This window comes from Triturus cristatus, chromosome 12 (assembly GCF_964204655.1).
Source record: "Triturus cristatus chromosome 12, aTriCri1.1, whole genome shotgun sequence".
Classification (NCBI taxonomy): domain Eukaryota; kingdom Metazoa; phylum Chordata; class Amphibia; order Caudata; family Salamandridae; genus Triturus; species Triturus cristatus.
In genome coordinates, this window is record NC_140595.1 from 836,325,346 (window position 1) to 836,352,627 (window position 27,282).

General features: G+C 47.4%; 1 protein-coding gene across 1 annotated transcript in view; it reads left to right on the plus strand.

Annotated features, from left to right (window-relative positions):
- The window catches only part of SPAG7 (sperm associated antigen 7), a 154,973-nt gene that overhangs the window by 97,885 nt on the left and 29,806 nt on the right, over nt 1-27,282 (plus strand). The window contains exon 6 of the mRNA XM_085636705.1: nt 19,218-19,374. Within this exon, the coding sequence (XP_085492831.1) occupies nt 19,218-19,374 (157 nt within the window). The remainder of the gene's footprint in view (nt 1-19,217; nt 19,375-27,282) is intronic.

Here is a 27,282-nt window from a genome sequence, read left to right on the forward strand (position 1 = left end):
ATACTCTTGAATGGGCAATAGACTTTTGAATATAATAGTTACAGTGATTGCAATAGGCAACACAATTTCAAACACAATAATACATTGAGCTCAATGGAAATTTCAAGTTAAAAGCAATTAGTTACTTTAAGGATTACTTTTCTGACTCCAGGACTGGATCCTAGATTCAGTCCTGGGACAGTTCCTCGAAACAGGTGAGTAAATACGATTTAGTTACTGTTGTGATTTTTAAGCAATATTTTGGTATTTGAAAAGTTGACACTTGGAAACTTTTTCTAATGGAATCACCAATGTTATCCTATGGGAGGAAATTCACTTAGCAGGTAAGTGGGGTTATTGTTACTTTTTCTAGTTCAGTGTTGGATCCTGGATCCAGCACTAGTGTACCACCTGTAAGCAGTTGAGAGAATGCGTTTGTTATACAGGCGATTTTTCACGAATATTTGTAAGTTTGCAAAATCAACACTTTGGAGAAATTTCACAGAAAAACAGTCAATGGTTTCCTATGGAAGAAAATTCAAGTTACAGGTAAAGTATGTTCTCGTTACTCCCGTGGGCTCCTAGGCTCAGCACTGGGACATCTATCTAAAACATGTAAGTAATTACGTTTTCACAGTTGGTGCCATTTTTAGGTCTTGCCTGACCCAGCGCATGCGCTGGTCTGGCGAGACTTATTGAGAGGGCTCCAAAAAGTGCTACCAGGCCAGCCTAGAGCTACAGTGCATGTGCGCGGGCACGCGCGCCGTGCTTTACCGCGATTACTTTCGCTTTCGTGGCCGCACGGCCGCTTTGATGTTTGATCGCGATCACTTTTGCGGCCGCAGGGCCGCTTTGCATAGCCAATAGGTCTCGCTTTTGGGACCTTATAAGTATTTAGTTATGCAACTGTTGCATGGCTAAACACTTATACGGTCCCAAAGGCGAGACCTATTGGCTATGCCAATGCTTGTTAATGAATATTTGTAGTTTGCAAAAATCGACAGAAGAAATTTCACAGAAAAAACAGTCAATGGTTTCCTATGGGAGAAAATTGAGTTAGCGGTAAGTATGGTTGTAATTACTTTTCAGGGTCAGGGCTGGGCACCAAGATCCAGGACTGGGATCTCTCCTGATAGCAGGTGAGTATTTTCGTTTTCGTTACTCGGTTGATTTTAGGTGAATATTTTAAAGTTTAGAAACTCCACACTTAGAAGAATTTTCAAGTGAAACCAATCAATGTTACCCTATGGAAGAAAAGTGAGTTATCGGCTTTTGGGTAAGTACTCGACTGGTAGAGTTAAGGTTCTGGGCATAGACTCTGGGGTCTCCCAGGGTCAGGTAAGTACAGTTGTTACACCCTCAGCGGCACAGGGGCAGCCGGGTGCAGAGTGAGCTAGGCCCAATGTTATCCTATGGAAGGCAGGGGGCCCTTGGTTGGTGGCTGCTGGCTAGCAGGCCACGCGGCAGTGGGAGCTGGGCTCCTGGTCACTTGCTCAGGGAAAATGGGGAAGTAGATTGGAGTAGAGGTTGCACTGCCAGGGGCACTCGGGCGGCTGGGTGTAGGGTAATTTTGAGCCGTCGGGCGCACAATGGATTGCAATGGAGAAGCTCAAGAACGAACAAAGGCTGCAAGCTTGGGGACGAAGATTCTTCAGGTGCGACCACCACTTTGAGAGGTAAGTTGGGTAGTTGGAGGATAGGTAGGTACTCAAGAGTTGGGCACAGGGGGCCGCAGAGCGCCGGGTGCAGGGGTGCCTTTTGGTGTCGGGGAAATCTTACCCTCTGTTGATCGCGGTTGGGGGGGATCCCTGGTTCTGAGGCTGCAGGCGTCAGGAGCGTCGAGGTGGGTCCTTGGGTGCTGGATTCGGAGTCACAGTCGCCGGGGGGGATGTCCTCGTGGTCTTTGTCCACTCCAGCACAGGCCAGGTTTGGGGGGTGCAGAGTGTGCAGGGTTTGCGGTTCCTGGCTGATGACAGGGGTCAGTTACTTGCTTTGTGCAGTACCACTGCTCATGGGAGTCCCAGATGCTCAGAGTCACAAGGTAGCCAGGTCCTCCGGGCTTTGTGAGGTTGCTGGCCACAGGAGATGCCGGGATTTAGCAGGAGCAGGTTCGAGGGTCGACAGGCCGGTAGGGCTGGGGCCAAAGCAGTTGGTGTCTTCCTCTTGTTAGCAGCTGCATGGCAGGTCTTCTTGCTTCTTGATCTTCTTTGCTGTTTTGGAATCTGGATCTAAGGAAGGAAGGTTCAGGGTGCCCCTGGATACTAAATTTAGGGGCGTTACAGGTAGGTAAAGGGCAGGGACCACTGGGTCCCTGCCCTGGGGTGGGTACACCCCCTATCCTGCCACTCTCCTGTGGGAGGGGGCAGTGGCCTAGCCCTGATTGGGCAGGGCTCCCCATCATCAAGATGGTGAGAGCCCGTGGATGTGCTTCACCTCGCCTCCCCCACCTGAGGGGTGGGGTTGGTAGACGCTGGCACACCCCCTGTCCTTCCTTGGGATTTCCGGCCAGTCTTCCCGCCAGAGTGGGGGTTGTGAACCGGTAGGGGCCAGTTGCTGAGTACAGCAAGTGGCCTGGAGAAGCTCACAAAGGCGGCATGCCTTTGAAGCTTCCCCTGCCCATCCTCGGGGAGGAGACCTAGCACCTCGCCCAGGATGTGCATTGTTGCAGGCCCAGGAGAGTGGATGGCTCTCTACCCAGGGGTCCAGCAACATGTCTGCTGTGTGGCAGCCTAGGCAGCCCCTCAGACAAGACGTGGATTGTAGGTTAGGTTCAGGGGGCACCTCTAAGATGCCCTCTGTCGTGCATTGTACATTAAATCCTGCACTGGCATCAGTGCGGGTTTAATGTTTTGAGAAGTTTCATACCAAACTTCTCAATCTTCAGTGGAGCCATCATGGTGCTGTGGAGTTTGTGTTGACGATCTCCCAGCACCATATACTCTTAAATGGCAGCATTGCACTTACAGTGCCCAGGAATGGACCTGGGTACTGTAGGGGCACAGGGCTCATGCACCTGTACCCACACCACTGGCATAGGGCACCCAGCTAGAGGGGTGGCTGATGTATGCCAGGGCAGTGTGTGTGGTGGGCATGGCACACAGCGATGTGTGCCATGTCGATTCTCTGTTTTGTTCTGTACCCAGACACTCAGCCTGCAAGGGCAGTGTGTGTGTGTGTCGGGGTACAGGCCCTCTAAGGATGGCACAATAAGTGCTGCAGCCCTTAGGGGCCTTCCCTGGTCACAAGGCCCTGGGTACCTGGGGTACCATTTACCAGAGGCTGACGTGGGGCCAGGGTTTGCCAATTTGGGTTTAGGTTGCAGCACAATTTTTAGGGAAGGAACGTAGGCCCTGGGTTCCTGATTGGCAGGAGCCCAGGGCACACTCAGTCAAAGTACATTCAGCAAAAAGTGGGGGCATACCATGCAAGAAGATGGCACTTTCTCACAGTCGGTGAGATACAGGCACTAACCCTTGAGGAGCCCAACCTTCCAACTACAGAGGCAGAGTAATACTTAGAACAAATCCTAAGTTCCAGCCAAAGGTAGTCTCTGATTTTCATATTAACCAATCAATTGATTTACATATTATTCCCGCACCCAGACTCTGTTGTAGAAAGGGCATTACACCCTTTAGATGTCAAAAGGGCCCTAATGTATAATATCGACAAAACTAAATCATTCAGAAAAACGAAACAATTGTTTGTTGCCATCGCACCTCCTCGTGTGGGTAAAGCGGGTTCTAAATCCGGCATTTCAAGATGGATAGTTAAATGCATCCAAACTTGTTATGCTAAAGGACTTCTACCTGTTCCTCATAAAGCTCACTCTACTGGAAAAAGAGGAGCTTCCATGGCTTTTTTAAGGAACATTCCTATTGCTGATATTTGCAAAGCAGCAACATGGTCTACTCCACACACGTTCACAAAACATTATTGCGTAGATGTATTCGCACACAAACAAGCCAATGTTGGGCAAGCAGTACTAAAAACTCTTTTTCAAACAACTGCAACCCCACACTTTTCAAGTTTAATTTATTTGCATAGTTACTGAAAACCATTGCAGTGCGATAAAACCATTATCACACACAATAAAATACAGAACTACGCATGCATATCTGATGGTGACGTCGTGCAGACGTAGAGCAGCTAAAAGGTATATCCGAATAAAGCTTTTGTAGTTGCTTAGATGACTAAAAAGAGTAGCATTATAGTTAAAACACAGACTTGTCACATTCGGCCAGGTCGGTTACAAGCTGCTCGCTGTGCTGAAAGTGCTTACGTATTTTTAAAATGCAAATCTCAGGTTTGCCTCCCATCATGATTCACTCAGCCTGGGTAAAGTCAGACGAGAATGGGTATAATGTTTGGGGCTGCCACCCGCCAGAGTGCAAATTGCCTAGTAAACAGATAGTTGAAATAGATTTAAAGTGTGATTAATAGAACCCAGCGCCTTTTGAGCAAGCAAATAAAAGCCATAAAGGTACATGAAGTTGAATTTTACATGTGTAAAATATCAGTTGGGGCATCTTCTTGCTTGTTAGGTGAGCGTGCTGAGTTCAGATGTAGGAGTGTGTGCTGCTATTAGGCCTTAGTTTGAGGCTTGAGTAGGTACAGTTTCCAAAGTCCCCGCAGTAGTTGACCTAATGTGTCTTCAGCTAGCGACCAGGTTTCTTCATCGGTCAGAGACCAGTGGCATTTTTTGTTCCGCTAGCATAAGGAATCTTAAGTCTGCAGTTCAGCTGTGGGTCCACCGAATCAAAGCAGGCCAGCAAAGCTTGCCTCTGAGCAAGTTCCCCTCCGATTAAATGGAGCCTTTAGCAGTTGTTGCCTTTCCTTCAGCAGCTGCTTGCAGATCCAAAGTAGATGCAAAATGTCTTCTGTTCTGTTATCGCACAGGCGGCAAGAAGTTTGAGTCTGAACCCTCAACCAGGGTGGGAGTTTCAGAGCGCATGGAAGTAGGCCCAAGCCGTGCCTCTAGAATTTAGTTTTTACTGATTTTTGAGTAGCCCTGGTTGAAATATTTTTGTGGTACAAGCGATTTGTAGTTGTTCAAGGCCATCCAGGCGTGAGCTCTAGCCGAGAAAGAGGCTTTATCCTCCACCAGTGAAAGTTGTTTTAGTGCTTACCAAACCGGTTTCTTAAAGGTTGAATAGTGAATCTGTGTGTTCCAGAGTTCAGGGAGCCCGGTGGTCGCCAAGGATTCCTGAAGATAGCTTTCTTGCAGGAGACGCATCTCTCTGCTGGAGTTCTTGCCATAGTAGTTAGTTTGAAGTATTTGGAATGGCGGTCCTGATCTTATTCCAGCAGATGATGTAGACTCCTTGTCTGGCCAGAGAATGTTTTAATAGGCCGAACTCCGGCCTTATCTGGGCTGGTGAGTTATGATTTGGGAGGCTAAACATGATTCTATATGCTTTGACTAAGATCCTGTCCAATAGTTTGGCGTGTCTGCCACGCATTGATTTGCTGCCGTAGGTTATCGTTGAAAGAATTTTGGCTTGTGTTATCTTCAGAAGAGGGCTTAGAGTGGGCCTAGTCAGTTTTGAAGTGAGGTTTTTTAAGGTTCTTGCTAAAGCCAGACTTTCCCTTCTAATATCTTTTTTCTGTTGAATTAAGGATTCTTCTTTGTCTATGCTGACTCCTAGGTACTTGCGGTCTGCTGCTAGTTCTATTTGAGTGACCCCGAAGTACCAAAGCCTCCGCTGTCTCCTCTTGTTAATGGTCATTGATCTAGTTTTCCTATAGTTGACTTTTAGGTTGTTTACTGTAGCATAATTCTAAATTTTGTTGAGGCAGTGGGTGGGTGTGACTAAGCAGGATTACATTGTCCGCATACAGGAGGCTAGTTAGTGCTTTGCCTCCCAGCTTGGGTGCATGGGAATTGCATGAGTTGAGTTCTTGGGGTACGTCTGCATGAATAGGTTAGGCAAAATGGGAAGGAGCACACAGCCCTGCTTCAGGCCTTTGGTTGTTAGTACTCGTCTGGAGAGTTGAGTCCCCGCTCCCAATTTCACCGGCACCCAGGTGTCCATGTGAAGAAGTACCAGCTTCTCCCACAGCCTTGCCCTGTCGACATTGTCGAAAGCAGAGCTGAATTCGATAAGGCAGAGATGAAGTTAACCACTACCTGGGAAGAGGGACGGCTTTACAGTCTATGCAAAGCATGTGTATCTACGGCACACATGCCTCGAACGGATGTTACTTACCCTGTAAGCATTTGTTCATGGCATGTAGTGCTGTAGATTCACATGCGCCAACCCTCCTCCCCAAACAACTTTGTGTAGGTTGCAGTTCTCCAGTATTGGGGTGTCTTTCATTGATTCACATGCTTGAATATTCCCCGTCGTCGAAGTGGAAGTCCCACGGTACATAATAAAGCAATGTAATAATAACATAAGCCTATTAGGCCTACAGGAAAGAAAAAACCATAGTTTTCATGGATAGACAACTTGTCACTTCTATAACATATCACTGTCGTTTTGTTCTAGGTCAAATCCAGCCAATCAGGTGTCCGCACCCTCTAGAACCCTCTCCCCAGAGACTCAGGCTCTCAGATTTTCTACCGCACGTCGTGTGAAGGGAGTCTCCCTGAGCTTGCTCAGTTTTTTCATCTCATATTTCACAGAAGATTGAGTCTAGGATGTCTTCAAACAAGAAATCCCTCTTCAGACCTTGTGGGAGCTGTTGTAAACTGAGAATTCATTCTGAAGATCCTCACAAAAAATGTATTTATTGTTTATATCCTGAACATTTGGTAAAGGACTGTAAAATTTGTAGAACCTTCTCACAGAAAACTTTGATGGACAGAGAAGGGCGTCTCCTTCTGTGGCTACAGAAGCTGAAGACTTCAGAAAATCCTGTTTCTGATGTGGAAAGTGTGTCTTCCATCCAAACTGCTCCCTCTTTGAAGAGGTCTTCTAACTCTCAAAAAGTTTCTCCTCGACCTAAGATGGTGAAGAAACATATGGAGAACCTTCAACTTCAAGAGGGGTGATTTCCCCCCGCAGGAGTCTCTCTGTTTCCTTGACGCCCCCGAGATCTGATTCTCAGGCGTCTAAGACTCCGTCTACGCAGTTTTTACCTCAAAAACTGCCTCTCTCGTCGACTAGTTCATCAAGCCTTCCTCCGTCGACGAGAGCTGCTGTCGTCGCACCTACATCGACGACATCGGCATCTATGTCTCTGAAGCCAGCAATGATCATGTCGTCGGCGTCTTCACCGTCGACGCTGGTATCTGTGAGGGTGAGACCCATCTCGTCGACGTTGCCTTTAACTTCGTCGTCGACGAGTATCAAGCATAAGAAGAAGCAGACGTCGTCGAGGGGTGCTTCGTCGTCGAGGGGTGCTTCGTCGTCGACGGTGGCTTCGTCGTCGACGGTGGCTTTGTCGTCGACGGCAGTTCAACGGCGAATTTCAGCACCGTCAACGACGGCTACAGCTCCAATTCTGGATTTGCTACCCTTAGACACTTCAACCTCTCTACTTCAACGACGGCAATCGTCTCTGGAGACCCTAATGCCACTCAAACCACCTGTGCAACCTCCTGAGTTACTGTTCTCATCTGACAATGATGAATATGAGGATGACAGATTTCGGGCTGCTCGCAGTCCTTCCGAGCTCTTAATTAAATGTCAGGACACAGATGATGATGAGGAGGATTAGCAACAAGATGATTTCTCGTCTTATGACACGCATCCACTTCCGCAACCTTCTATGGCACAATTGCCTTTAAGTCTGATTTCCAATTTGCAATATATGCTTGATGAATATAATCGCCGTTTTCCACGGTCTGGGCATACCACTCCAACACCGCAGACACCTCAACAATCTGTGTTTCATAGAGAACCAGGAGTCACACCGACGCCTGTGACTAGTGAACAATGTCTTGGGGTTCCTCTTATCACGCTTGAAGATGTTATCGAGGAACAGGATGATGACGCTGACAAAGAGGAAGGTGAGCTGGATGATGCTTCCCTCCTTTCCGACTGGGACAACTATCAGATCCAAACTCCTTCTCCCGCTGATCCTGCTCCTTTGGATTCTCCCCCAGTTGACATTGGTGGATTCCATTTGCTCATGGAGAGAGCAGCTAAGAGATTTTACCTCCCTATGACAACTAGAGAGGAGGATTGTTTCTTATATGACTTTAAGGACCAACCTCAAAAGCAGGTCCGCTGCATTCCAATCATTGATTTCATATGGCAAGAGGGCCTTAAATTAATGCAAACCCCTAATTCGATTCCAGCCATCCTTCCTAGAATCGACAAAAAGTACAAGGCTCCTCCAAATTCTCCTGCCTGTTTGACTTCGCAAACAAAGCTTGATTCCATCATCACTCAGGCAGCCCAACGCCGATCCAGAAATCCTTCATCTCCTTTGTCGGCACCTCCAGATCGCGAAGGTCGAAGGCTGGATGGTATAGGGAAATTTTTTTCCACTATGGCGGCGGCAACGGTACGAGCAGCCAATTCTTTGGCGATCTTAGGCCGCTACGATTGCCAAATGTGGTCGGACATTTCATCTCTGATCAATCTTATTCCCGAATCATCCAGACAAGAGGCTTTGAAGATTCTCCAAGAGGGAGAAAGAATTTCTTCGGAAATTATAGACTGCGCCATTGATGTGTCCTCTTCTGGCTTCCGTCTTTTGGCTGGCGCTGCAGTCCTCCGGCGTCAGGGCTGGTTACGGGCCACGTCCTTTCGTCAAGAGGTGCAAACGAAGATCCTGGACATGCCTTACGACGGCTAATCCCTTTTCGGCCAGCATATAGATGATGCCCTAAAAGCAATCAAGAAGGACACTGACACAGCTCGTGCTCTAGGGTCTTTACAATTCAAAAAACAGCCATTTCGGGGTTCAAGAGGTCGTGGTTCCTCTTCTTCCTTTCGAGGCAATTCCAACCAGTACAGGCAAGGACAAGGCCGCTATTCCTCGCAAAACCAACAATCTTATCGGCAGCAAAATTCCTCCAATTACAGACAATACAGAGGCAAATCTTCCTACAGAGGAAAGCATTCCTCAAAGAAACAATGACTCTCCTTACCCTCACTCACGGACTCCTCCAAAACTTGGAGGTCGAATCTCCCGCTTCTTCTTCAAATGGTCGCAAATCACCACAGATCAATAGGTTCTCGATCTTGTGCGCAGGGGACACGCTTTGGAATTTATAAAGATTCCTCCAAATACTCCACCAAGAGGTCCCCCTCCTGCACATTTGAAAGAGCTTTTGATTCAGCTAAACATATTATTGAGAAAGGGCGCGATCGAAGTGGTGCCAAAACTACAGAAAGGCAGGGGGTTCTACTCAAGGTTCTTCCTTATTCAGAAGAAGTCGGGAGAATGGCGTCCCATTTTGGATTTGAGAGCCCTGAACAAATATATAAAGAGACAAACTTTTCGGATGTTGTCCCTACAAAAGGTCCTTCCTTTTCTCTCTCACGGAGAATTCATGACCACGCTAGATCTCCAAGATGCTTACTTTCATCTTCCCATATTGCCAAGACACAGAAAGTTCCTCCGATTCAGGGTTGCCGGATGGGATTTTCAATTCAAAGTCCTGCCATTCGGCCTTCGTTCTGCTCCCCGAGTGTTCACAAAAGTCCTTGCACCGGTGGCAGCTTACCTTCGCCTTCAGGGAATTCAAATCTTTCCCTACCTAGACGACTGCCTTCTAAAGGCAAAGTCCTTCGAACTGGCGTCAACGCAAACTCTGGTCTGCAGCTCCCTTTTCCAATCTCTGGGCCTCACGCTCAACTTGGACAAATCTCAGTTGCACCCAGCTCAAAGCAGACTGTTCTTGGGAGCCATTCTGGATACAACTCTAGGGAAAGCTTTTGTGTCGCACGAACGACGACAACGTCTTCGCAATCTAGCGGCCTCTATCCATCTAAAAGAGTTTGTTTCTGTCCGACAGTTGAAGTGTTTCCTAGGGATGTTGTCGTCCTGCATTCCTCTAGTCCCTCACTGCCGCCTGAAGATGAGACCTGTCCAAGAAGAACTGGACAAGCAATGGGCTCAGGTCTCAGGCAATTTCAACGACCTAGTCAGAGTCACTCATCGCCTCAAAAGGCTCTTTTATGGTGGACTCACGAAGAACATGTCTCCTCGGGGCGTCCTTTTCTGGCGGACTCTCCACAATTCACCCTTACCACCGACGCCTCTCTCGAAGGTTGGGGCGCTCACCTGCAGGGTCTTACTGTGAAAGGCAGCTGATCTGTTCATCAAAAGACAAGACACATCAACCTGTTAGAATTACTGGCCATCTTTCTGGCTCTGAAAGCTTTCCGAAGCATCATTTACGGAAGCACGGTATTGAACAGGACGGCCAACACAACGTGCATGCACTATATCAACAAGCAAGAAGGCACGAGGTCTGTTCTGTTGTCCCTTCAGGCCCAAAAGATTTGGAAGTGGGCGATTCAACACCACATCGCCCTCACTGCAGTCCATGTTCCGGGAGCGTCCAACGTCCTTGCGGATTCCCTAAGCAGATCCTCCACGACCAATCACGAATGGGAATTGCACCAACCCATTCTGGATCGCATATTCCAGCTATGGGGTCCCCCGAATCTGGATCTCTTCGCAACCTATCTGAACCGGAAATGCCAGTTCTACGCAAGTTGGCTTCCCCAACCAAAGTCATGCGGGAATGCCTTTTTGATGAACTGGTCCAAAATTTATGCTTGCGCCTTTCCACCGATACCTCTAGTCCCCAAGGTCTTACGGAAAATGAGGAGAGAACCCTGTCGGCTCATCCTAATAGCCCCCCGATGGCCTCGACAAATATGGTTCACGGAGCTGCTGCTACTGTCTCAGTGCGAACCAATCATGCTTCGTCCTCTTCCGAATCTCTTGACCATGGAACACGGTCAAATTTGCCATCCCGATCCTGCGTCTCTACACTTAGCAGCTTGGAACCTGAGCACTTTGAATTTGTGAATATGGACATCCCTATGGAGTGCAGAGAAGTATTGGCAAAGGCTAGAGCTTCCTCTACTGTAAAAACTTACAAACTCAAATGGAAACGCTTTTGTTCATGGTGCAGTGATGCCAAAATTCATCCTATCCATTCTAAGCCTGAACAACTACTACCTTTCTTTTTGCACCTAGCAAAATCAGGCCTGTCATATGCTACCCTTAAAGTCTTTTTAGCGGCAATCTCACGATTCCGCCAAGATGGCTCGAACTCCCTTTACTCGTCAAGAGTAATGAAACAATTCTTCAAAGGACTTTTTCGTATGTTTCCTCCGATACATCGGCCTCCTCCTCCTTGGCATCTAAACATGGTATTGGCGCAGCTCATGAAATCGCCATTCGAGCCAATACATAAGGTCAGCCTCAAACATGTCACCTGGAAGACTTCTCTTCTCCTGGCGCTTACATCCTCACGCCAGGTCAGTGACTTGCAAGCATTTACCATTAACCCACCTTTTCTTCAATTTACTAAAGACTCTGTTCCGCTTCGCACCAATCCGGCCTATATCCCTAAGGTGCCATCTGATTTCCACCTCAATCAGCCGGTTGTTTTAAAAACATTTTTTCCTAATCCTCAAACTTTTGCAGAAAAGTCACTTCATTCTTTGGATGTCCAGAGATGTCTCAAATTTTATCTTCAAAGAACTGCTGCCATTCGTAAATCTGACCAACTCTTTGTCGCCTACGGGCGAATGCGGCAAGGTCATCCTGTCCCCAAACAATCTATAGCACGTTGGATATCCTCTGCTATTGCCTTTTGCCATCAACAAGCAGGAAAACCTGTTGCTGCTGCTGTGAAAGCGCACTCCACAAGGAAGGTTTCTTCTTCCACTGCGCTTTTTGCTGGAGTCCCTCTTCAATCCATCTGTAGAGCGGCGACATGGTCCAGCAGACACACCTTTACGAGACCCTACTGTCTGGATGCTGCAGACAACACGGATACAGCTGTAGGACAGGCAGTCCTTCGTAATCTTTTTAAATAAGGTGAGCCTCTGTTGCTTCCCTCCTCCTGCATACAAGGTACTTTTATTTCTTTATATATTTACGTATAAGATGTGTGTATATATATATCTATATATATTTATATATCTGTTATATATAGTTAGACGTCTATTTTATATGCATATAATCTTTGCACTGTCTATACTACTATCTGGCTTCTTATGTACCTTGTATTATTCTGCTACCACTGCTCACTACTCTTATTCAAGCATGTGAATCTATGAAAGACACCCCAATACTGGAGAAGAACAAAGGTTACTTACCTGTAAACTGTGGTTCTCCAGTATTGGTGTCTTTCATAGATTCACATGCGACCCACCCACCTCCCCTCAGAGGCTCTTCCTTGTATTTGACTTTATGTCACTCTTGTGCTTCGAAAATCTGAGAGCCTGAGTCTCTGGGGAGAGGGTTCTAGAGGGTGCGGACACCTGATTGGCTGGATTTGACCTAGAACAAAACGACAGTGATATGTTATAGAAGTGACAAGTTGTCTATCCATGAAAACTCTATGGTTTTTTCTTTCCTGTAGGCCTAATAGGCTTATGTTATTACTACATTGCTTTGTTATGTACCGTGGGACTCCCACTTCGACGACGGGGAATATTCAAGCATGTGAATCTATGAAAGACACCAATACTGGAGAACCACAGTTTACAGGTAAGTAACTTGTGTTCTTCATACATACACTTTATAGACTAGTATCATACTGCTGAATGGACATCTCATTGCTCAGTGCATCCATCTGTAGCTTTGCCATTCGAGGATCGATTTGTAGATTAGAACAGTTCGATTCCGTAGAAGGGATCAAAGACATGCACACTGCTGATTAAACAACTTCTCCATCTTCTTACACCAGCCTCCTTGGCAATGTCCTCTTTCAGTTCCACTTTGATAATGTCTTGTCTATTTGAGATCATGTTTGTTTGTTTATAATAAAATAAAAACATTCATTGCAAGCCTAAAGAAAATAGGCTTTGCCTCAGTCCAGAGTGCTTAGAAGCTTATCAGTACTGTAGTCTGATGTTAATAAAGTACTGAGTAAGCTTCAGATGCAAAATGTATGAGTGTGCCTTGCAACACCATAGGAAGAATCCTGAGCATATTTGATGCTTTGAAAAAGCTCTACTCCAGTGCTACGTGGCCTGGATTTTTAGTGGAAAATATCTCCATATGTTTGTTTGATGTCTGTGATTAGGTGAACAAAATCTGTACCTGCACACCTGTGCGCGCAGAATGCATCTAAAGCTGCTTGCTGCAAGACTGCTTGAGAATGACCCATCCCCCCCACTAATGTGACCGGAGGTTTGGATTCTACTAAAGACGGGGAGGCAATAATAATAATTCATTCTGGTTAACTGAAACTCCAGCAGCAAAGTAACAAGTATATACAAATAAGAATTGGAAAAACAATCTGTTCAAAAACATGGAATCACTTCTGAAAATTCTAACACTACTGTTGCCAATGACGAGTGCATTCATTTTGGTAAACATGTCCACTCAAAACTCTTGTGTCCAAAACAGTTAGGGGGTCTCAGAGTCTGACCCTTTATTACGCTGTAGAGAAAACAAGAGGAAAACTAATTCAGGGAGAGGCAGGGTGGGGATAACCTTTGCCCATATGTCCAACAGAATTCAGATCTCTTCATGTTGATGGAAAAGACTTCGCATCATGTTACAAGACCCAAGGCTCAGTTATGAGGCTTTTCAACAATGCAGTTTATTGGAATATGTCCTAAAGGTGGATTCCTGGGACCGGTCGGCTGATTTCATAATGTCCTCAAGGCATCTAGAAGAAATAAGGGTTTGCAATCGGTCCCCTATCAGAATAGGTTCCTGTTTACTCTATATCCATGGTGATCTCATCCAGCTTAAAAAAAAAAAACGCTCTGATAGAAGGGGAAGGAAGCCACTCCCTCCATCTTGGATGCATAATTACACTTGGATGAAAGTAGGTATGGCCTCGAGCATCCAAGATCTCTCAACTTGTCCTGTATCAAGAGAGTTGTCTCTCCTGCTGAATCCCCATCCAAGCTACCTGATGAGATTGATGAGGGGCATTACTGGACTGAGCATCTAATTCCGGGAGGAGAGAAGAATGGATCCCCAATAAAACTGACTTCTCCACTTCTTAGTCTATCTCTCCTTCTTAGAGACTGTCTGAAACATCAGGGGTTAAAGGCTTTTCACCCTGAGATGCAGTTTTTGTTCTCTTTCACTGTCTGGGTACATCTCTCCACACCACGAGGGTCCTGCATCACCCCATACACAGGGAGGTAAACAGGAAATGAAACACTCAGAAGAAGCTATAATAGATGAACTAAGCGCTTCATGCGGCATAGATTCTATTGCAGCCGTGAGAGTAGAGTTAACCACCTCCTGAACCTCGAGGTGAGCAACCTTTGTAGGGTCCCACTTTTCTGCCACAGACTGATCCGCCTCATTTTATTGAGGAAATCGACTTATCTTCTTCCTGGTTCAGAGGCGAAGCCAGCAGCCTCAGTTTATTAAATAGATTGTAATGTTATAAATATAAAATCAGAATAATCCAAGGACAAAAGGGAGGTGGGTGAGCAACCTTCATCTGTAAAACAGAATATAGATCGTAAGCCCCTGAATATAGTATGGGATATACATATATTTTACTTTTGTTTTTTTATGGTAATTTCTAAACCCTACCAAAATAAATGGTTATCTGATCCAAATTCTTACTTCACTATAACCCCAAATGGCAAAACATAACACCGAAAAATTGTGAATAACTAAGGATAGAAACTATTTCCATCCAACAACTGTGAGAAAGTGGCTCTCTATATACTGTTCCCAAATAGGTACAGGGTGCACAGAGTCCACAGTCCCCAGAGGTTTGGCAGAGGCTAAAGTTGGATATAACCTTACTCTCTAAAGTGGTAGCTTGGTCGAGCAGTAAGGCAGTATCAGAGGACAGTGTAAAGCATTTGTTGCACACACCCAATCAGCAAATGGTCTCACACACTCAATAACTGCACTCTAGGCCAATGGTTTATATATAAAAAATATATGCTTGTTTTATTTTAGAACCAACACTTGGATTTAAAATATACTTTCTCAACAGGAGATGTTTCATATAAATACTTTTGCAATATGCAATAGATTTTAGTAAACAGTTACAAGTGGTTGCAGTAGGCATCTCTATTTTTAAACACAACAATACATTGAGCTCAATGGAAGTTTCAAGTTATTTGCATCAGATTACTTTTAGGATTACTTTTGGAATTCCAGGGCTGGATCCTAGATTCAGTCCTGGGTCAGTACTTAGAATCAAGTGATGAAAGTCGACTTAACTACTGTGATGATTTGTAGACAATATTTTGCTATTTTAAAAGTTGACACTTAGAAAATATTTCATAGAAAACAGTCAATGATTCCCTATGGAAGAAAATTCAAGTTTCAGGTATAGTATGGTGGAGAAGTGTGGCTCAATGGTTAGAGCGGCAGACCCTGATGCAGAGGTTTAGCCCGGGACCAGGGTTCAATTCCCCGCCTCGGCGGGTCTTGGGCTCAAAAATTCCACGGACCTGATAATTCTCGCCTCGGTGCCATTCCAATCGTGGAGTCCCACTCTGCAACTCTGGGCAATAGCTTGCCTAATCTCCACAACGGCCCCCACAACGCTAAGGATGCCTGGCCTCCACCTTGGGGGTGCCCAGGAGTGGACGCCTCACAGGGAAAGCCAGGATGGGTTCCACAGCGGTATTCGTACAAGCGCCTTGAGACCCTTGCGGGTGAGTAGTGCGCTATACAAGTATCGATTTTATGTTCTTGTTACTTTTGTAATCCAGTACTGGGTACCTAGACTCAGTACTGGGGACCTTTATCCAAAACAGGTAAGCAATTACGTTTTCAGAAGTTATACGCTTTTTAAAGAATATTTAAAGTTTGCAGAAATTGACACTTAGAAGAAATTTCACAGAAAAGCAGTCAATGATTTCCTATGGGAGAAAATTGGGTTACTGGTAAGTACAGTTGTAAGTATTTTTCAGAGTCCGTGCTGGGCACCAAGATCCAGCACTGGGAGCTCACCTAAGAGCAGGTGAGTATTTTCGTTTTCGTTACTCGGCTGATTTTTGGTGAATATTTTAAGATTTGAAAAGTCCACACTTAGAAGATATTTCAGGAAAAAGCCAGTCAATGTTACACTATGAAGAAAATTGAGTTATCGGTTTAAAGGTAAGTACTCGACTGGCAGAGTTAAGGTTCTGGGCATAGACTCAGGGGTCCCCCAGGGTCAGGTAGGGACAGTTGGTTCACCCTCAGCGGCACTAGGGCGGCCGGGAGCAGAGAGAGTTAGGCCCAATGTTATCCTATGAGGGATAGGGGGGGCCTTGGTTGGTGGCTGCTGACTAGCAGGCCACGCGGCTGTGGGAGCTGGGCTCCTGGTCACTTACTCAGGGCAAGTGGAGAAGTAGATAGGTGTAGAGGTTGCACTGCCAGGGCCTCTCGGGCGGCTGGGTGCAGGGTGCTTTTGAGCTTTCGGGCGCTCAATTGATTTCAATGGGAAATCTCCGGTTTAGAAAAAGACTGCAAGCTCGGGGACGAGGATTCTTCAGGTGCCACCACCACTTCGAGAGGTAAGTTGGGTAGTTGGAGGATAGGTAGGTACCCCGGGATTGGGCACAGGGGGCCGCGGGGCGCGGCGTGCCTTTTGGTGTCGGGAAATCTTACCCTCTGTTGATCGCGGTTGGGGGGGCACCTTGTTCTGAGGCTGCATGCTTCTTCAGGAGTGTCGAGGGGGGTCCTTGAGTGCCGGACTTGGGGTCACAGTCGCCGTGGGGTCGTCCTCGTGGTCTTTGTTCACTCCGGCACAGGCCAGGCTTGGCTGGTGCAGAGTGTGCTGGGTTCGCGGTTCCGGGCTGCTGCCAGGGATTAGAAGTAGATTTTGAGTAGAGCCTCTACTCATGGGAGTCCCAGGGGCTTAGAGTCAAAAGGTAGCCAGGTCCTCCTTGGTTTGTGAGGTTGCTGGCCACAAGAGATGCCGGGTTGGAGCAGGAGCAGGTTCGAGGGTCGACAGGCCGGTAGGGCTGGGGCCAAACTAATTTGTGTCTTCCTCTTCTTAGCAGCTGCAGAGCAGGTCTTCTTTCTTCTAGCTCTTCTTCGGATTTTGGAATCTGGAATCTGGGGAAGGAAGGTTCAGGGTGCCCCTAAATACTAGATTTAGGGGCATTAGGTAGGTGAAGGGCAGGGACCAATGGGTCCCTGTCCTGGGGTGGGTACACCCCCATCCTGCCTCTCTGCTGTGGGAGGGGGGCAGTAGCCTAGTCCTGATAGGGTAGGACTTTCCATCTTCAAGATGACGAGAGCCCGGAGATGTGCTTCACCTCGCCTCCCCCACCTGAGGGGTGGGGTTGGCAGGCTGGCACATCCCCTGTCCTTATTTGGGGTTTCCGGCCAAGCTTCCCGCCAGAGTGGGGGGGGGGTTGCAGTGGCCTGGGGAAGCTCACAGAGGCGGCATGCCTTTGAAGCTTCCCCCTGCCCATCCTTAGCACCTCGCCCAGGATGTGCATTGTTGCAGGCCCAGGAGAGCAGGGGCTCTCCTACCCAGGGGTCCAGCAACATGTCTGCTGTGTGGCAGCCTAGGCAGCCTCAGAACAGACGTGGATTGTAGGTTAGGTTTTAGTGGGCATTTCTAAGATGCCCTCTGGAGTGCTTGGTACATTAAATCCCACACTGGCATCAGTGTGGGTTTAATGTGCTGAGAAGTTTGATACCAAACTTCTCAGTCTTCAGTGTTGCCATTATGGTGCTGTGGAGTTCGTGTTTGACGAGCTCTCAGCACCATGTACTCTTAAATCGCAGCACTGCACTTACAGCGCCCAGGAATGGACCTGGGTACTGTAGGGACATAGGGCTCCTGCGCCTGTGCCCACACCATTGGCATAGGGCACCCAGCAAGAGGGGTAGCTGATGGGCATGGCACACAGGGATGTGTGCCATGTCGACTCTTTGTTTTGTCTTGCATCCAGACACCCAGCGCGTGTGTGTGTGTGTGTGTGTGTGTGTAAGTGTGTGTGTGTGTGTAAGTGTGTGTGTAAGTGTGTGTGTGTGTGTGTGTAAGTGTGTGTGTAAGTGTGTGTGCAGGGCCTCTAAGGGTGGCACAATGAGTGCTGCAGTCCTTAGAGGCCTTCCTTGGTCACAAGGCCCTGGGTATCTCGGGTACCATTTACCAGGGGCTGACGTGTGGCCAGGGTTTGCCAATTTGTGTTTTTAGGGAAGGAACATAGGCCCTGGGCACCTGATTGGCAGGAGTCCAGGGCACACTCAGTCAAAGTACATTCAGCAATTCAGCAAAAAGTGGGGGCATACCATGCAAGAAAGATGGCACTTTCTCACAACAACTCAAGCAGTTCGTCTTTGCAAAACAAATAAATTCCTGTCAGACATGAAGTCATCCCGAGCAGCAAATTCGCCTAGCCGAAAATGTGGATCATTCGTGTGGTGTCAGCCAGAGTCCAAAAAGTCAATGCTGGACCACTCTTGAGGAGAGCAGTGCGCTCAGACCCTGTGCGCACTGTGGAAAAACTGGCTTTGGAAACACAATGTACTGATTACAGGTGGCTATCCCTGGCTACCACGAAGAGAGGAAGGGGGCCCATCTTGCTGGGTCAGGCAACACTCTGCAGACCACACACACTGTACAGGGTACCAAGAGAGCATTGATGTCAATGCAAATTCTAAGAATAAGTTTGCAGCACCAAATTGCAATATCTCCGTTAAATAAGATTGATCCAAGAAGGACACTTCTGCTAGGGCAGCAAAGACTAGGAAATGCTCTTTCTGGCAGGTCTGATTATACTGAGGGCAGTAATACATGGGGACCTCTTTGATGCCATAAGATGGGGGACGTCTAGTGTGCTGTCTATGGTAGAGGTTGTGGTGTTTGAACTGTCCTCTTTTTTTTTTTTTTTTTAATTAAATGCCTTATTGTGTAACTTGTTACTTTGGTCCTAGAGTGTCAGTAAAGAAAATATAGTCATAATTGAGCCTCCAGTCTTGTGAAAGAATGGAGTTTAACAAAACCTGAAGCGGCTGCATACAGGGGCTAATACCACTTGTATATTTATACTGTTCTGGGAAGCGTTTGTAATTCCACTGAAATGATCTCATTGCAAGGGCAGTCTCCTTATGCTGTCGATCCCAGGGAGGTAGCCGATTCTTTTTAGTGATCTCTCAAGCACGCTCTGTCTTGGTCTTTAAGACAATGCTTTCTTTTCTTTACGTCCCTGCAGGAGTTGGCACAAAGGGAGGCCGAAGAAGATGCAATGCGAGGTCCAGCCATGGTCAACCCCAACAGCAACTACAAGGACAAGTACAGCCACCTCATCGGCAAAGATGCTGCCAAGGATGCAGCCCACACCCTCCAGGCCAACAAGGCGTATGGTTGCGGTAAGCCCTTTTGCGACAGTCCACACTCTGTCCATACCCCTGTGGGTATCCTGAGGGTCGGGAGCGAAATGACTAGAGGTGGGGGCCAGGGGGACGCAGTTACTAGAGGAACTGTGGTGGACGAGAGGGAAGAATGCCTAAGCTCCAGAGATCTGAATAGCCTGATTGATGATCGCCCATCCAGGATGGGACGCAGGTGTAGTGGAGTGAGTCTTGTGAAGACTCCCTCTGGTAGGTGCTTTGTAAACATTTAAGGAGGCACCTCGACTCTAACCTCAAGAATTGAGGAAAAAGCACTGAATGTGTAAATGGGGTAGGCAGTAGCACTCACTCAAGCAAGGGGCGGGGAGGTTGAAATGGTGCCTGGCCTGTGGAAACTGTGAATGCCGGAGGAGGAATTCATGCACACCATTTCTTCCCCTCTACACCTTTTACATGGTCTTACTCCTGTCCCAATTTACGTTACTCCCCTTTCCCCTACCCACAATTTTCTCCGTTCTTTCTTCCACACGTCTTTCACACTTGGAATGGCATTTATGACTCCCTCTCTAAAAATGGAGGGTCCTCAGGACGGCACAGCCCAACAACCAACCGCTATGGCAGCATTGCCCACTGGAGGACAACAAATGGCGACGTGGCGTGTTGTCTTCCATGTCTGCCCGTGTAATCTTCTTTGAGATCACCACCTGGAATTTATCGAGATAACAATATGATGTCATGACATTTGTAGGCGTTCTTCCCCATCAGATTGTGATACGTCAAGTTTGTTATTTTGTGTTCAAGTTGACATCCAAGTTCGGATTTCAGCCTACTTTATTTGTAACTTGAGCATAAGTGCCAGTGAAGATAAAGGAAAGGTCAAGGCAAGCAAGCATGGCTGACTCTTGGTTCGACAGATAAAGATAATGCTTTAACTTCAATGCACAGACGGTGTTTGAACTTCAAAGACTAATAGAACTTCACTAGGTAGTATAGTTTTCTATCACAGAGCCTCCACACATGAAAAGGGGATGAGATCCTACTTATGGGGTCCCGGCAGACCTTTACGTGGGGAGTCGTTAGGCACTCTGCCCACAGGGATACAGATGAAGAAGCTTGTGGCCCTTGGACTGTAACCTTGCAGCCTCCACTGCCATTGCAGAGGGGGTAGTGGCCATCCTTACTCAGATGGGTGCGCCCTTTTAGTGGCTTAGATGATGGATAATATTGAGGTGCTGCACCGTCCGGGCACTTGCATGACTGGTGAGTGCCATCACATACAAGCACAGCAGGACCACACAGACCTTGTAACCAGTATGCAGTGCTTTTCTTTCACCATCTGCTCGCTCAACAACCATTGGCAAAGTGAATAGGTCTCATATTCTGAGAGTTATTGGCTTTGCCAACGTTTTTAGTCATGCGGTACCCCGGCGTGGCTAAAAGTAAAGTTAGAAAAAAGCTCCTGCATGGATGGCCATCTGTCTCCCTCTCTAAAGTAAGTGACTAATACAGAATGTTCTACGGTTGGTTGTTCTGAGGCAATACCCTGGAGTTTGATCTTTGTACTGTGGGTGTACGTGGGAGTGCGTTTATCGACAGAGGCTACTGAGAAAGTCATTTGTTGCATGAGGTATGATTTCATTGTTTCATTTAGAATTGGTTTGTGTGGCTTAGTTTTGAGGTAAAGGAGTTTTATTTTGGGAGAGCTTTGTACTGTCTGGTTATTGATGGGTGTCCCGAAGGCCTTCCCTTTTTTTTTTTTCTTTTTTTTTTGGGGAGTTGGTACCCTTTGCTCTTCTAGACTGAATATGCATCATTTCAGGGGCATGTCAAAAACGAATACCCTAAATCTCTGTGGAGAGCTATTCTGTAATATTGAATTTATTAACAAAACTGTTGTATACAAAACTTAATCCACGGTTCAGACGGGTATCATGTAATAATAGCACGTTTTTTGTTCTCTGTGGCACAAAATGCAGCAATTCTACAGTTTTTAAGCATGGTCCTTAGGTACTTGTATTGAGTTTGGGGCCCATATGCCTTCATTTGTTTTGGCTATTTGTATGTGCAAGTGCTTTTTTGGGCTCTGCCTCTTTCCTTGAGTGCAAAAGCTAGAGCTTCTTTTTAAAGTAACTGGTAAAATCTTTCATTTGATCTTTTTCTTTTGGTGGAGATTCTTTCTTCTGTGGATCTCTTTTGAGAACCAGGATACATTTCCCAGTAGGGGTGCCCTCCTTGCCTCTGTTACCTGCATCTTTTTAGACCAAAGTGCCATTTCTGTGATGGAAGTTATCGGGTAGGCACACCAGGGGTTTGAAATGTATACACATTTCACGTTTTTTGATCGTCCGAATCTTTGTAGCCGCAATGTTTACCTCTCTTCTATCACCACAGTGGGTAGAATTTAGCGTGACGACATAACTGTGAAGATACGTACTTTTTCAAAAAGTTACATTTTGCTTTCGATGGTAATCATTATTTAACTTCTGCTTAAAATTGCTTATCTGGGCAGAAACCTGTGTGGATGGTTTGGTAAACCCGTTCCATTCACCCTTACATGTTTTCTGTCATATCCTGTGTTTTCCTACCCAAGTAAGCTCCAAGCCCCTTCAAAGTGTTCACTCCCCCCTGACAACAGGCACTGCAGTGGCGGAGGGTAGACCAGTTACATAGGTGTACCTGGTTAAATGCCCTTCTATTCTCCTAAGCAGTCCCCTACCTCCACCATAATTGTGATATGCATTGTGTTTTTTTCATGTCATGGGTGGACTTGTGAATGTTAGTCCGTTTGAACCACATGTATGTGCTGCCCAAAGTGTGGGGGGGGTTCCTTCGTATAAACTGGCTACGTCTGTCTCTGAAAAGCAGCAAGCATGTACACTTTCTGTTCCACTCCTTGAACCCTTTGATAAATAGTAGATGGGGGCATTATTTTATCCAGAGTAGTTTTCTACTGCTGTGTGTGAAAATTGTCCATCGTCTGCTTCATATCTTGTACACATCTCCCACGGACGAAGGACTGGGATGCAGCCTGAGTAATTACCAGTGACTGAGATTAATTCAAGCATTCCATTCATCACTATTTTTGTATACTCTATTGCGTGTCCCTTAGTGAGACTGTATGCCCAGATGTGGATCCTATGCACACTGTGCCACTGGAACCAAGGTATATCCAACTGAAGAGCCCTAACTATGGCGAAACAGGTCCCTGGTTCCTTCTGTTCTGGTTCAGGGAGGACCTAGCTTGGCAGTTCAGGCTGGACTGTTCCCATTTGAGCAGGGTCATGGCTGATTTGTAGGATGCCAGATCCAAACTGAGGTGGCATGGTGAGCCAAATAACAATGGACCGGGTTGTGGCCCAAGAAATTATTAGTGGCTGAGGTTAATTCAAGCATTCCTTCCACCCATTTCACCCATGGCAGAGAGTGGAGTCTCTGGGTTCAGGGGTCGGTAGAATCAAGAATAGAATGCTCATCCCAGATTGGAGAAGCACGTAAACTTTGTAGACCCTCTAAGTGGCTCTGGCATTGCCTTGACCACCAAGAGGTGTAAGTACTCGACCCCTCATCCAGTACTTGTTTGTTCATTGTCATCTGGACAGTGAGAGCTCCGGAGTACCAGTGTCAGGCAGGCTATTCTGGTTCATAAGTCGATCCTCTGCATGTTTGCCATTCTCCCTCCATAATGGGTCCAGATCTGGGAGGTTTATAATGTCCTGAGCTGTGGAGAGAAGGAAGTCACGCCTGCTCGCCAAGGGCTGAACTGAGACTGCTAGATGTATCTGACCTCATCCACAGTAAGATCTAGGCAAGGCCAGGCTGATTAGAAGGCCATGTGGGGACACCAGTACTTGGACCAATAAGACCAGTGACTCCCTTGTGTGCCCTCGCCACTGGAAAATCGTGAGTGCAGCCAGTTGACTTTGGGATGCAGGGCCTGGAAATAAAAGGCATCCTAAGGAGTTCTGGTTTTGTAGTTCATCTGCTCCTACCTAAAACCAGGTATACAAGGTGGGTTTTGAATTAGTAGTTGGGCTCTAAAAACTGGTCAAATGGATTGTGTACTTAGCTGGTTACCCGTGACCAGACACTGGGATACCAGAACATAATCGGCTGGATCTCTGGAGCACCAGAGATTTTGAGTAAAGTGGTGGGGGTGGGCTTTTGAGATGCATAGGTTTTATAGCATGCGCTACTCTAGATCACATGCTGTGTACACTCCTGCAGTCTATCTTTAGGCTAGGCATGGTACAAGTTAATTTTTGCTCAAAGAAAAAATTTCAGTTTCAAGATCATTTGTGGTGCTTCCTATAAAACCCCCAAAGGACCAGGAATTGGACCCCAAACGCTGTTCTACCAGTTGGTACGGATGAGATTTCAACACTTCGGTTTTGCTGCGTGAATCTTTCTGGATTCACTATGCTGTGCATTATCCCGCCATCTAGTGGTTGGGTCCGGAATCGTATTTTTTCTTTTTTGTGGCCCAGGTGGGCGTCGACATTACACCATTTGGTGTCCTTTGTCACGTCGCCGCGCTTCCGTCGGAAGCTCCCACCTTTGGTCACTCTCTTCAGATTCTTTTTTCCATCGTTGGGTCTGGATCGTCACGGAAGAGTTCCAGAAACTTTTGAAGAAGGAATCAACAAAAACTGCGAAAAACAAGGGAAAATTGGAGAATTCAACACCGACTGCAGGCCGGACAACCGGGACGACGACGAAGAAGAGAGGAAAAAACCAAGAACTTCGACGTCCAATGGAGAATGCGCACACAGGGGGCTCCCTGAGCGCAGACATGGACAAAACTCTATTTAAATTCTGCGACAATTGCCACCACAAGTACGTGCAGAAGGACCAGCACCCAGTTTGCAACCTCTGCCTGCCGCTCGACCATCAAAGCGAAGACTGCAATGCCTGCTCAGCGTTCACACCGAAGACCCTCAGAGTTCGGGAGAGGCAGCGAAGGACAAACTACAACATGCAGGGGCAAGGACCTCCCCCATCGCACCGAGACTTGGGCCTCTTCAGTGGGGATAAAGGACAACTTCACGGAGGGATCAGAAGACTGCACGGTTCTCAAGACCGATAAGTAGGCGAAGGAGGTAAGAGTCGTCGACCCAAAGAACCCCGACTGACGCTCGAAAGAGTGATACAACGTCCTCGAAAGGGGCGCTGCCGTCGAAACCCTCGACGCCTGCAGCTGCACCCAAGGACAAACAGCCCAGTGGATCCTTCGAAAAGGACTCCCAGCCGGCGAAAACTCTGGAGAAACCAAGGTCGTCGAAGCCCAGTCTTGAAAAGGACCGCTCGACGCCGAGGGAAAAAGAGTTAAAGGCGACTTCGAGGCCGACGACCACGAAGCGAAGTGCCGGAGCTCTCGACGCTGAACAGGCGGCTGAGATGGAGAAAAAGAGGAGAGGACTCTAGGCCGAAATGGCAAACATCCTCCAGCGAAAGAAGGATTTCGACGACCGGATGAGCCAGTACACCATCACTTCGAGGCCCGCAGCCGAAGCAGAGCTCTAAGAGGGGGTTGAGGACCCATATCCGCCGGAACCTGCCGTAGAACAGGACGAAGAGAGCCTAGGTTACTTCGAGGCAGAAGGTGAAGAGGATCAACAGACCTACCAGGACTCGACATCTTCGGAGGCGCAAGACCTGGAGTGGCAGGATCTCGACGCCGACAACCCGGAAGAGGGTGTAGAGTCATATCCGTCGAGGCCTTCGCCGCCGGATGACATTGGCATATACAATATGGTCATAAAGCATGCTGCAGCCACTTATGGAGTGAAACTAGAGGAGGAAAAGCCCAAAGCTTGTTTTCTCCTGGAAACTCTGCTCCCTACACAGACCAGGAGCCAATTTCTACCCATGCTCCCAAGTGTGCTGGACCAGGGCAGGGAGGCCTTCAGGGAACCAGCGATATGTAAGTCAGTGACTCCAAGGACAGAGAAGAAATTTAAACATTCCTCACAAGACCCAGTATATATTCAGGGACCAGTACCTGCTGACTCGATAATGGAATCAACAGCTAGGAAGAGGGCCAACGTGCCCACGAGCTCCGGACCACCTCCAGACAAGGAGAGCAGGAGGATGGACCTTACAGGAAGGAAGATGGAGAGGAGTGCAGCGATTTAATGGTGCATCGCCAACTCAAATGCCTTGATTAACAGACATGCCTACCAACATTGGGAGGAAGTCGGCCAACTGCTCAAACATCTCCCGGAGCAGTACCAATAAAGGGCACACCACCTCGTGGAAGAGGGCAAGAACATGGCCAACACATGCCTAAAATCGGCCCTGGACGCAGCAGAGACATCCAGTAGGCAGATGATGATCGGGGTTATGGAGAGAAGACATGCTTGGCTGAGGATCTCGGGGTTCACACCAGAAGTCCAAAATAACATCCTTAACACACCCTTTAACGGAGAACAACTCCGGTTGACGAAAAACTTACACAGCTAAAAAAGGACAATGAAACGGCGAGGTCCATGGGAGCGCTGCAGTTAAGGGGGATGAGAAGGGGCACCCCCTCAAGGAGACCGGCAGGCAGAGGAAACAGCCAGCCGGGAAATTCACACCAAGCCTTCCAACAGGGTTACCAAGGCGGCAACCAGACACAGCAACTGGGACAGCAACAGCAAAACTGGCAGTACCAGCCACGGGGCCATTCCTTTCGAGGGTGCTCGAACAGACGAGGTCAGGCAAGAGGAGGAGGGCAGCACCCCACCTCCACTGTAAGAAGGATGCTCACCCACACTACACCTCGAGGGGGGCGACAATACAGGGGGAAAAGACAAACTATTAGTACCACAAGACAAACAGTTCCACGAGCACAGAACACTTGTAGGAGGCAGAATCAGACACTTCTTCCAGGAGTGGAAGAAGGTCACAAGCGACAACTGGATACTGAACATCTTACAACACGGCTACTGCATGGAACTAGAAAAGCCACCTCCAAACTGGAAGCCAAACTACAAGGCACACTCTACAGCAGAACTATCACTCTTGCTGCTAGAGGCACAGGAGCTCCTAAAGGAGGAGGCAATATAGACCGTGCCGCACAACGAAAGAAACCAGGGGGTCTACTCCAACTACTTCCTCGTACCAAAGGTAGACAAAACATTAAGACCTATCCTGGACCTACGGTTCTTAAACAAATTCGTAAAGACTCAGAGGTTCAAAATGACATCTCTGCAAGAAGTAATACCCCAGATACAGGAAGGGGATTACATGGCAACTATAGACCTAAAGGACACTTACCTACACATCCCCATAAACAAAAGACACACACGCTTACTAAGTTTTGTGATCAAGGAAACAGACTACCAGTTCACAGTCCTAGCATTCGGCCTAAAGTCTGCACCAAGGGTGTTCACCAAATGCATAGCTGCGGTAGCAGCACACCTTCGGAGGCAGGGGATACACGTATACCCATACCTCGACGACTGGCTGGTAAAGGCAAACTCATACAGCCAATGCAAACACATTCAGCAGGTTACCCAAACCCTAATGCAACTGGGGTTCTCAATACATTGGGGAAAGTCCTCAACAGAACCAGAACAAGTGAAGATATTCCTAGGGGCAGAGATCGACAACATACAGGGAGAGGTGTTTTCCAGCACGAGGAGAACACAGGCACTGCTGAAGGAGACACTTCGCTACCACAAGGGGCAAGCTCTGACGGTGAGCCAGCTCATGGGAATGATGGCGTCATGCATACACCTAGTGCCACAGATTCGACTCCACATGAGACCATTCCAGGAATGGCTTCAACAGCAATGGTCACAGGCAACAGGGAGTTGGGAAGATCTAGTAGTTGTCACGCACGCAGTGCAGCAGGAAATAGCATGGTGGAACAAGGAAAACATAGCACAGGGGAAACTATTCACACCACCAACTCCCATGGTGACCATCACAACAGATGCCTCC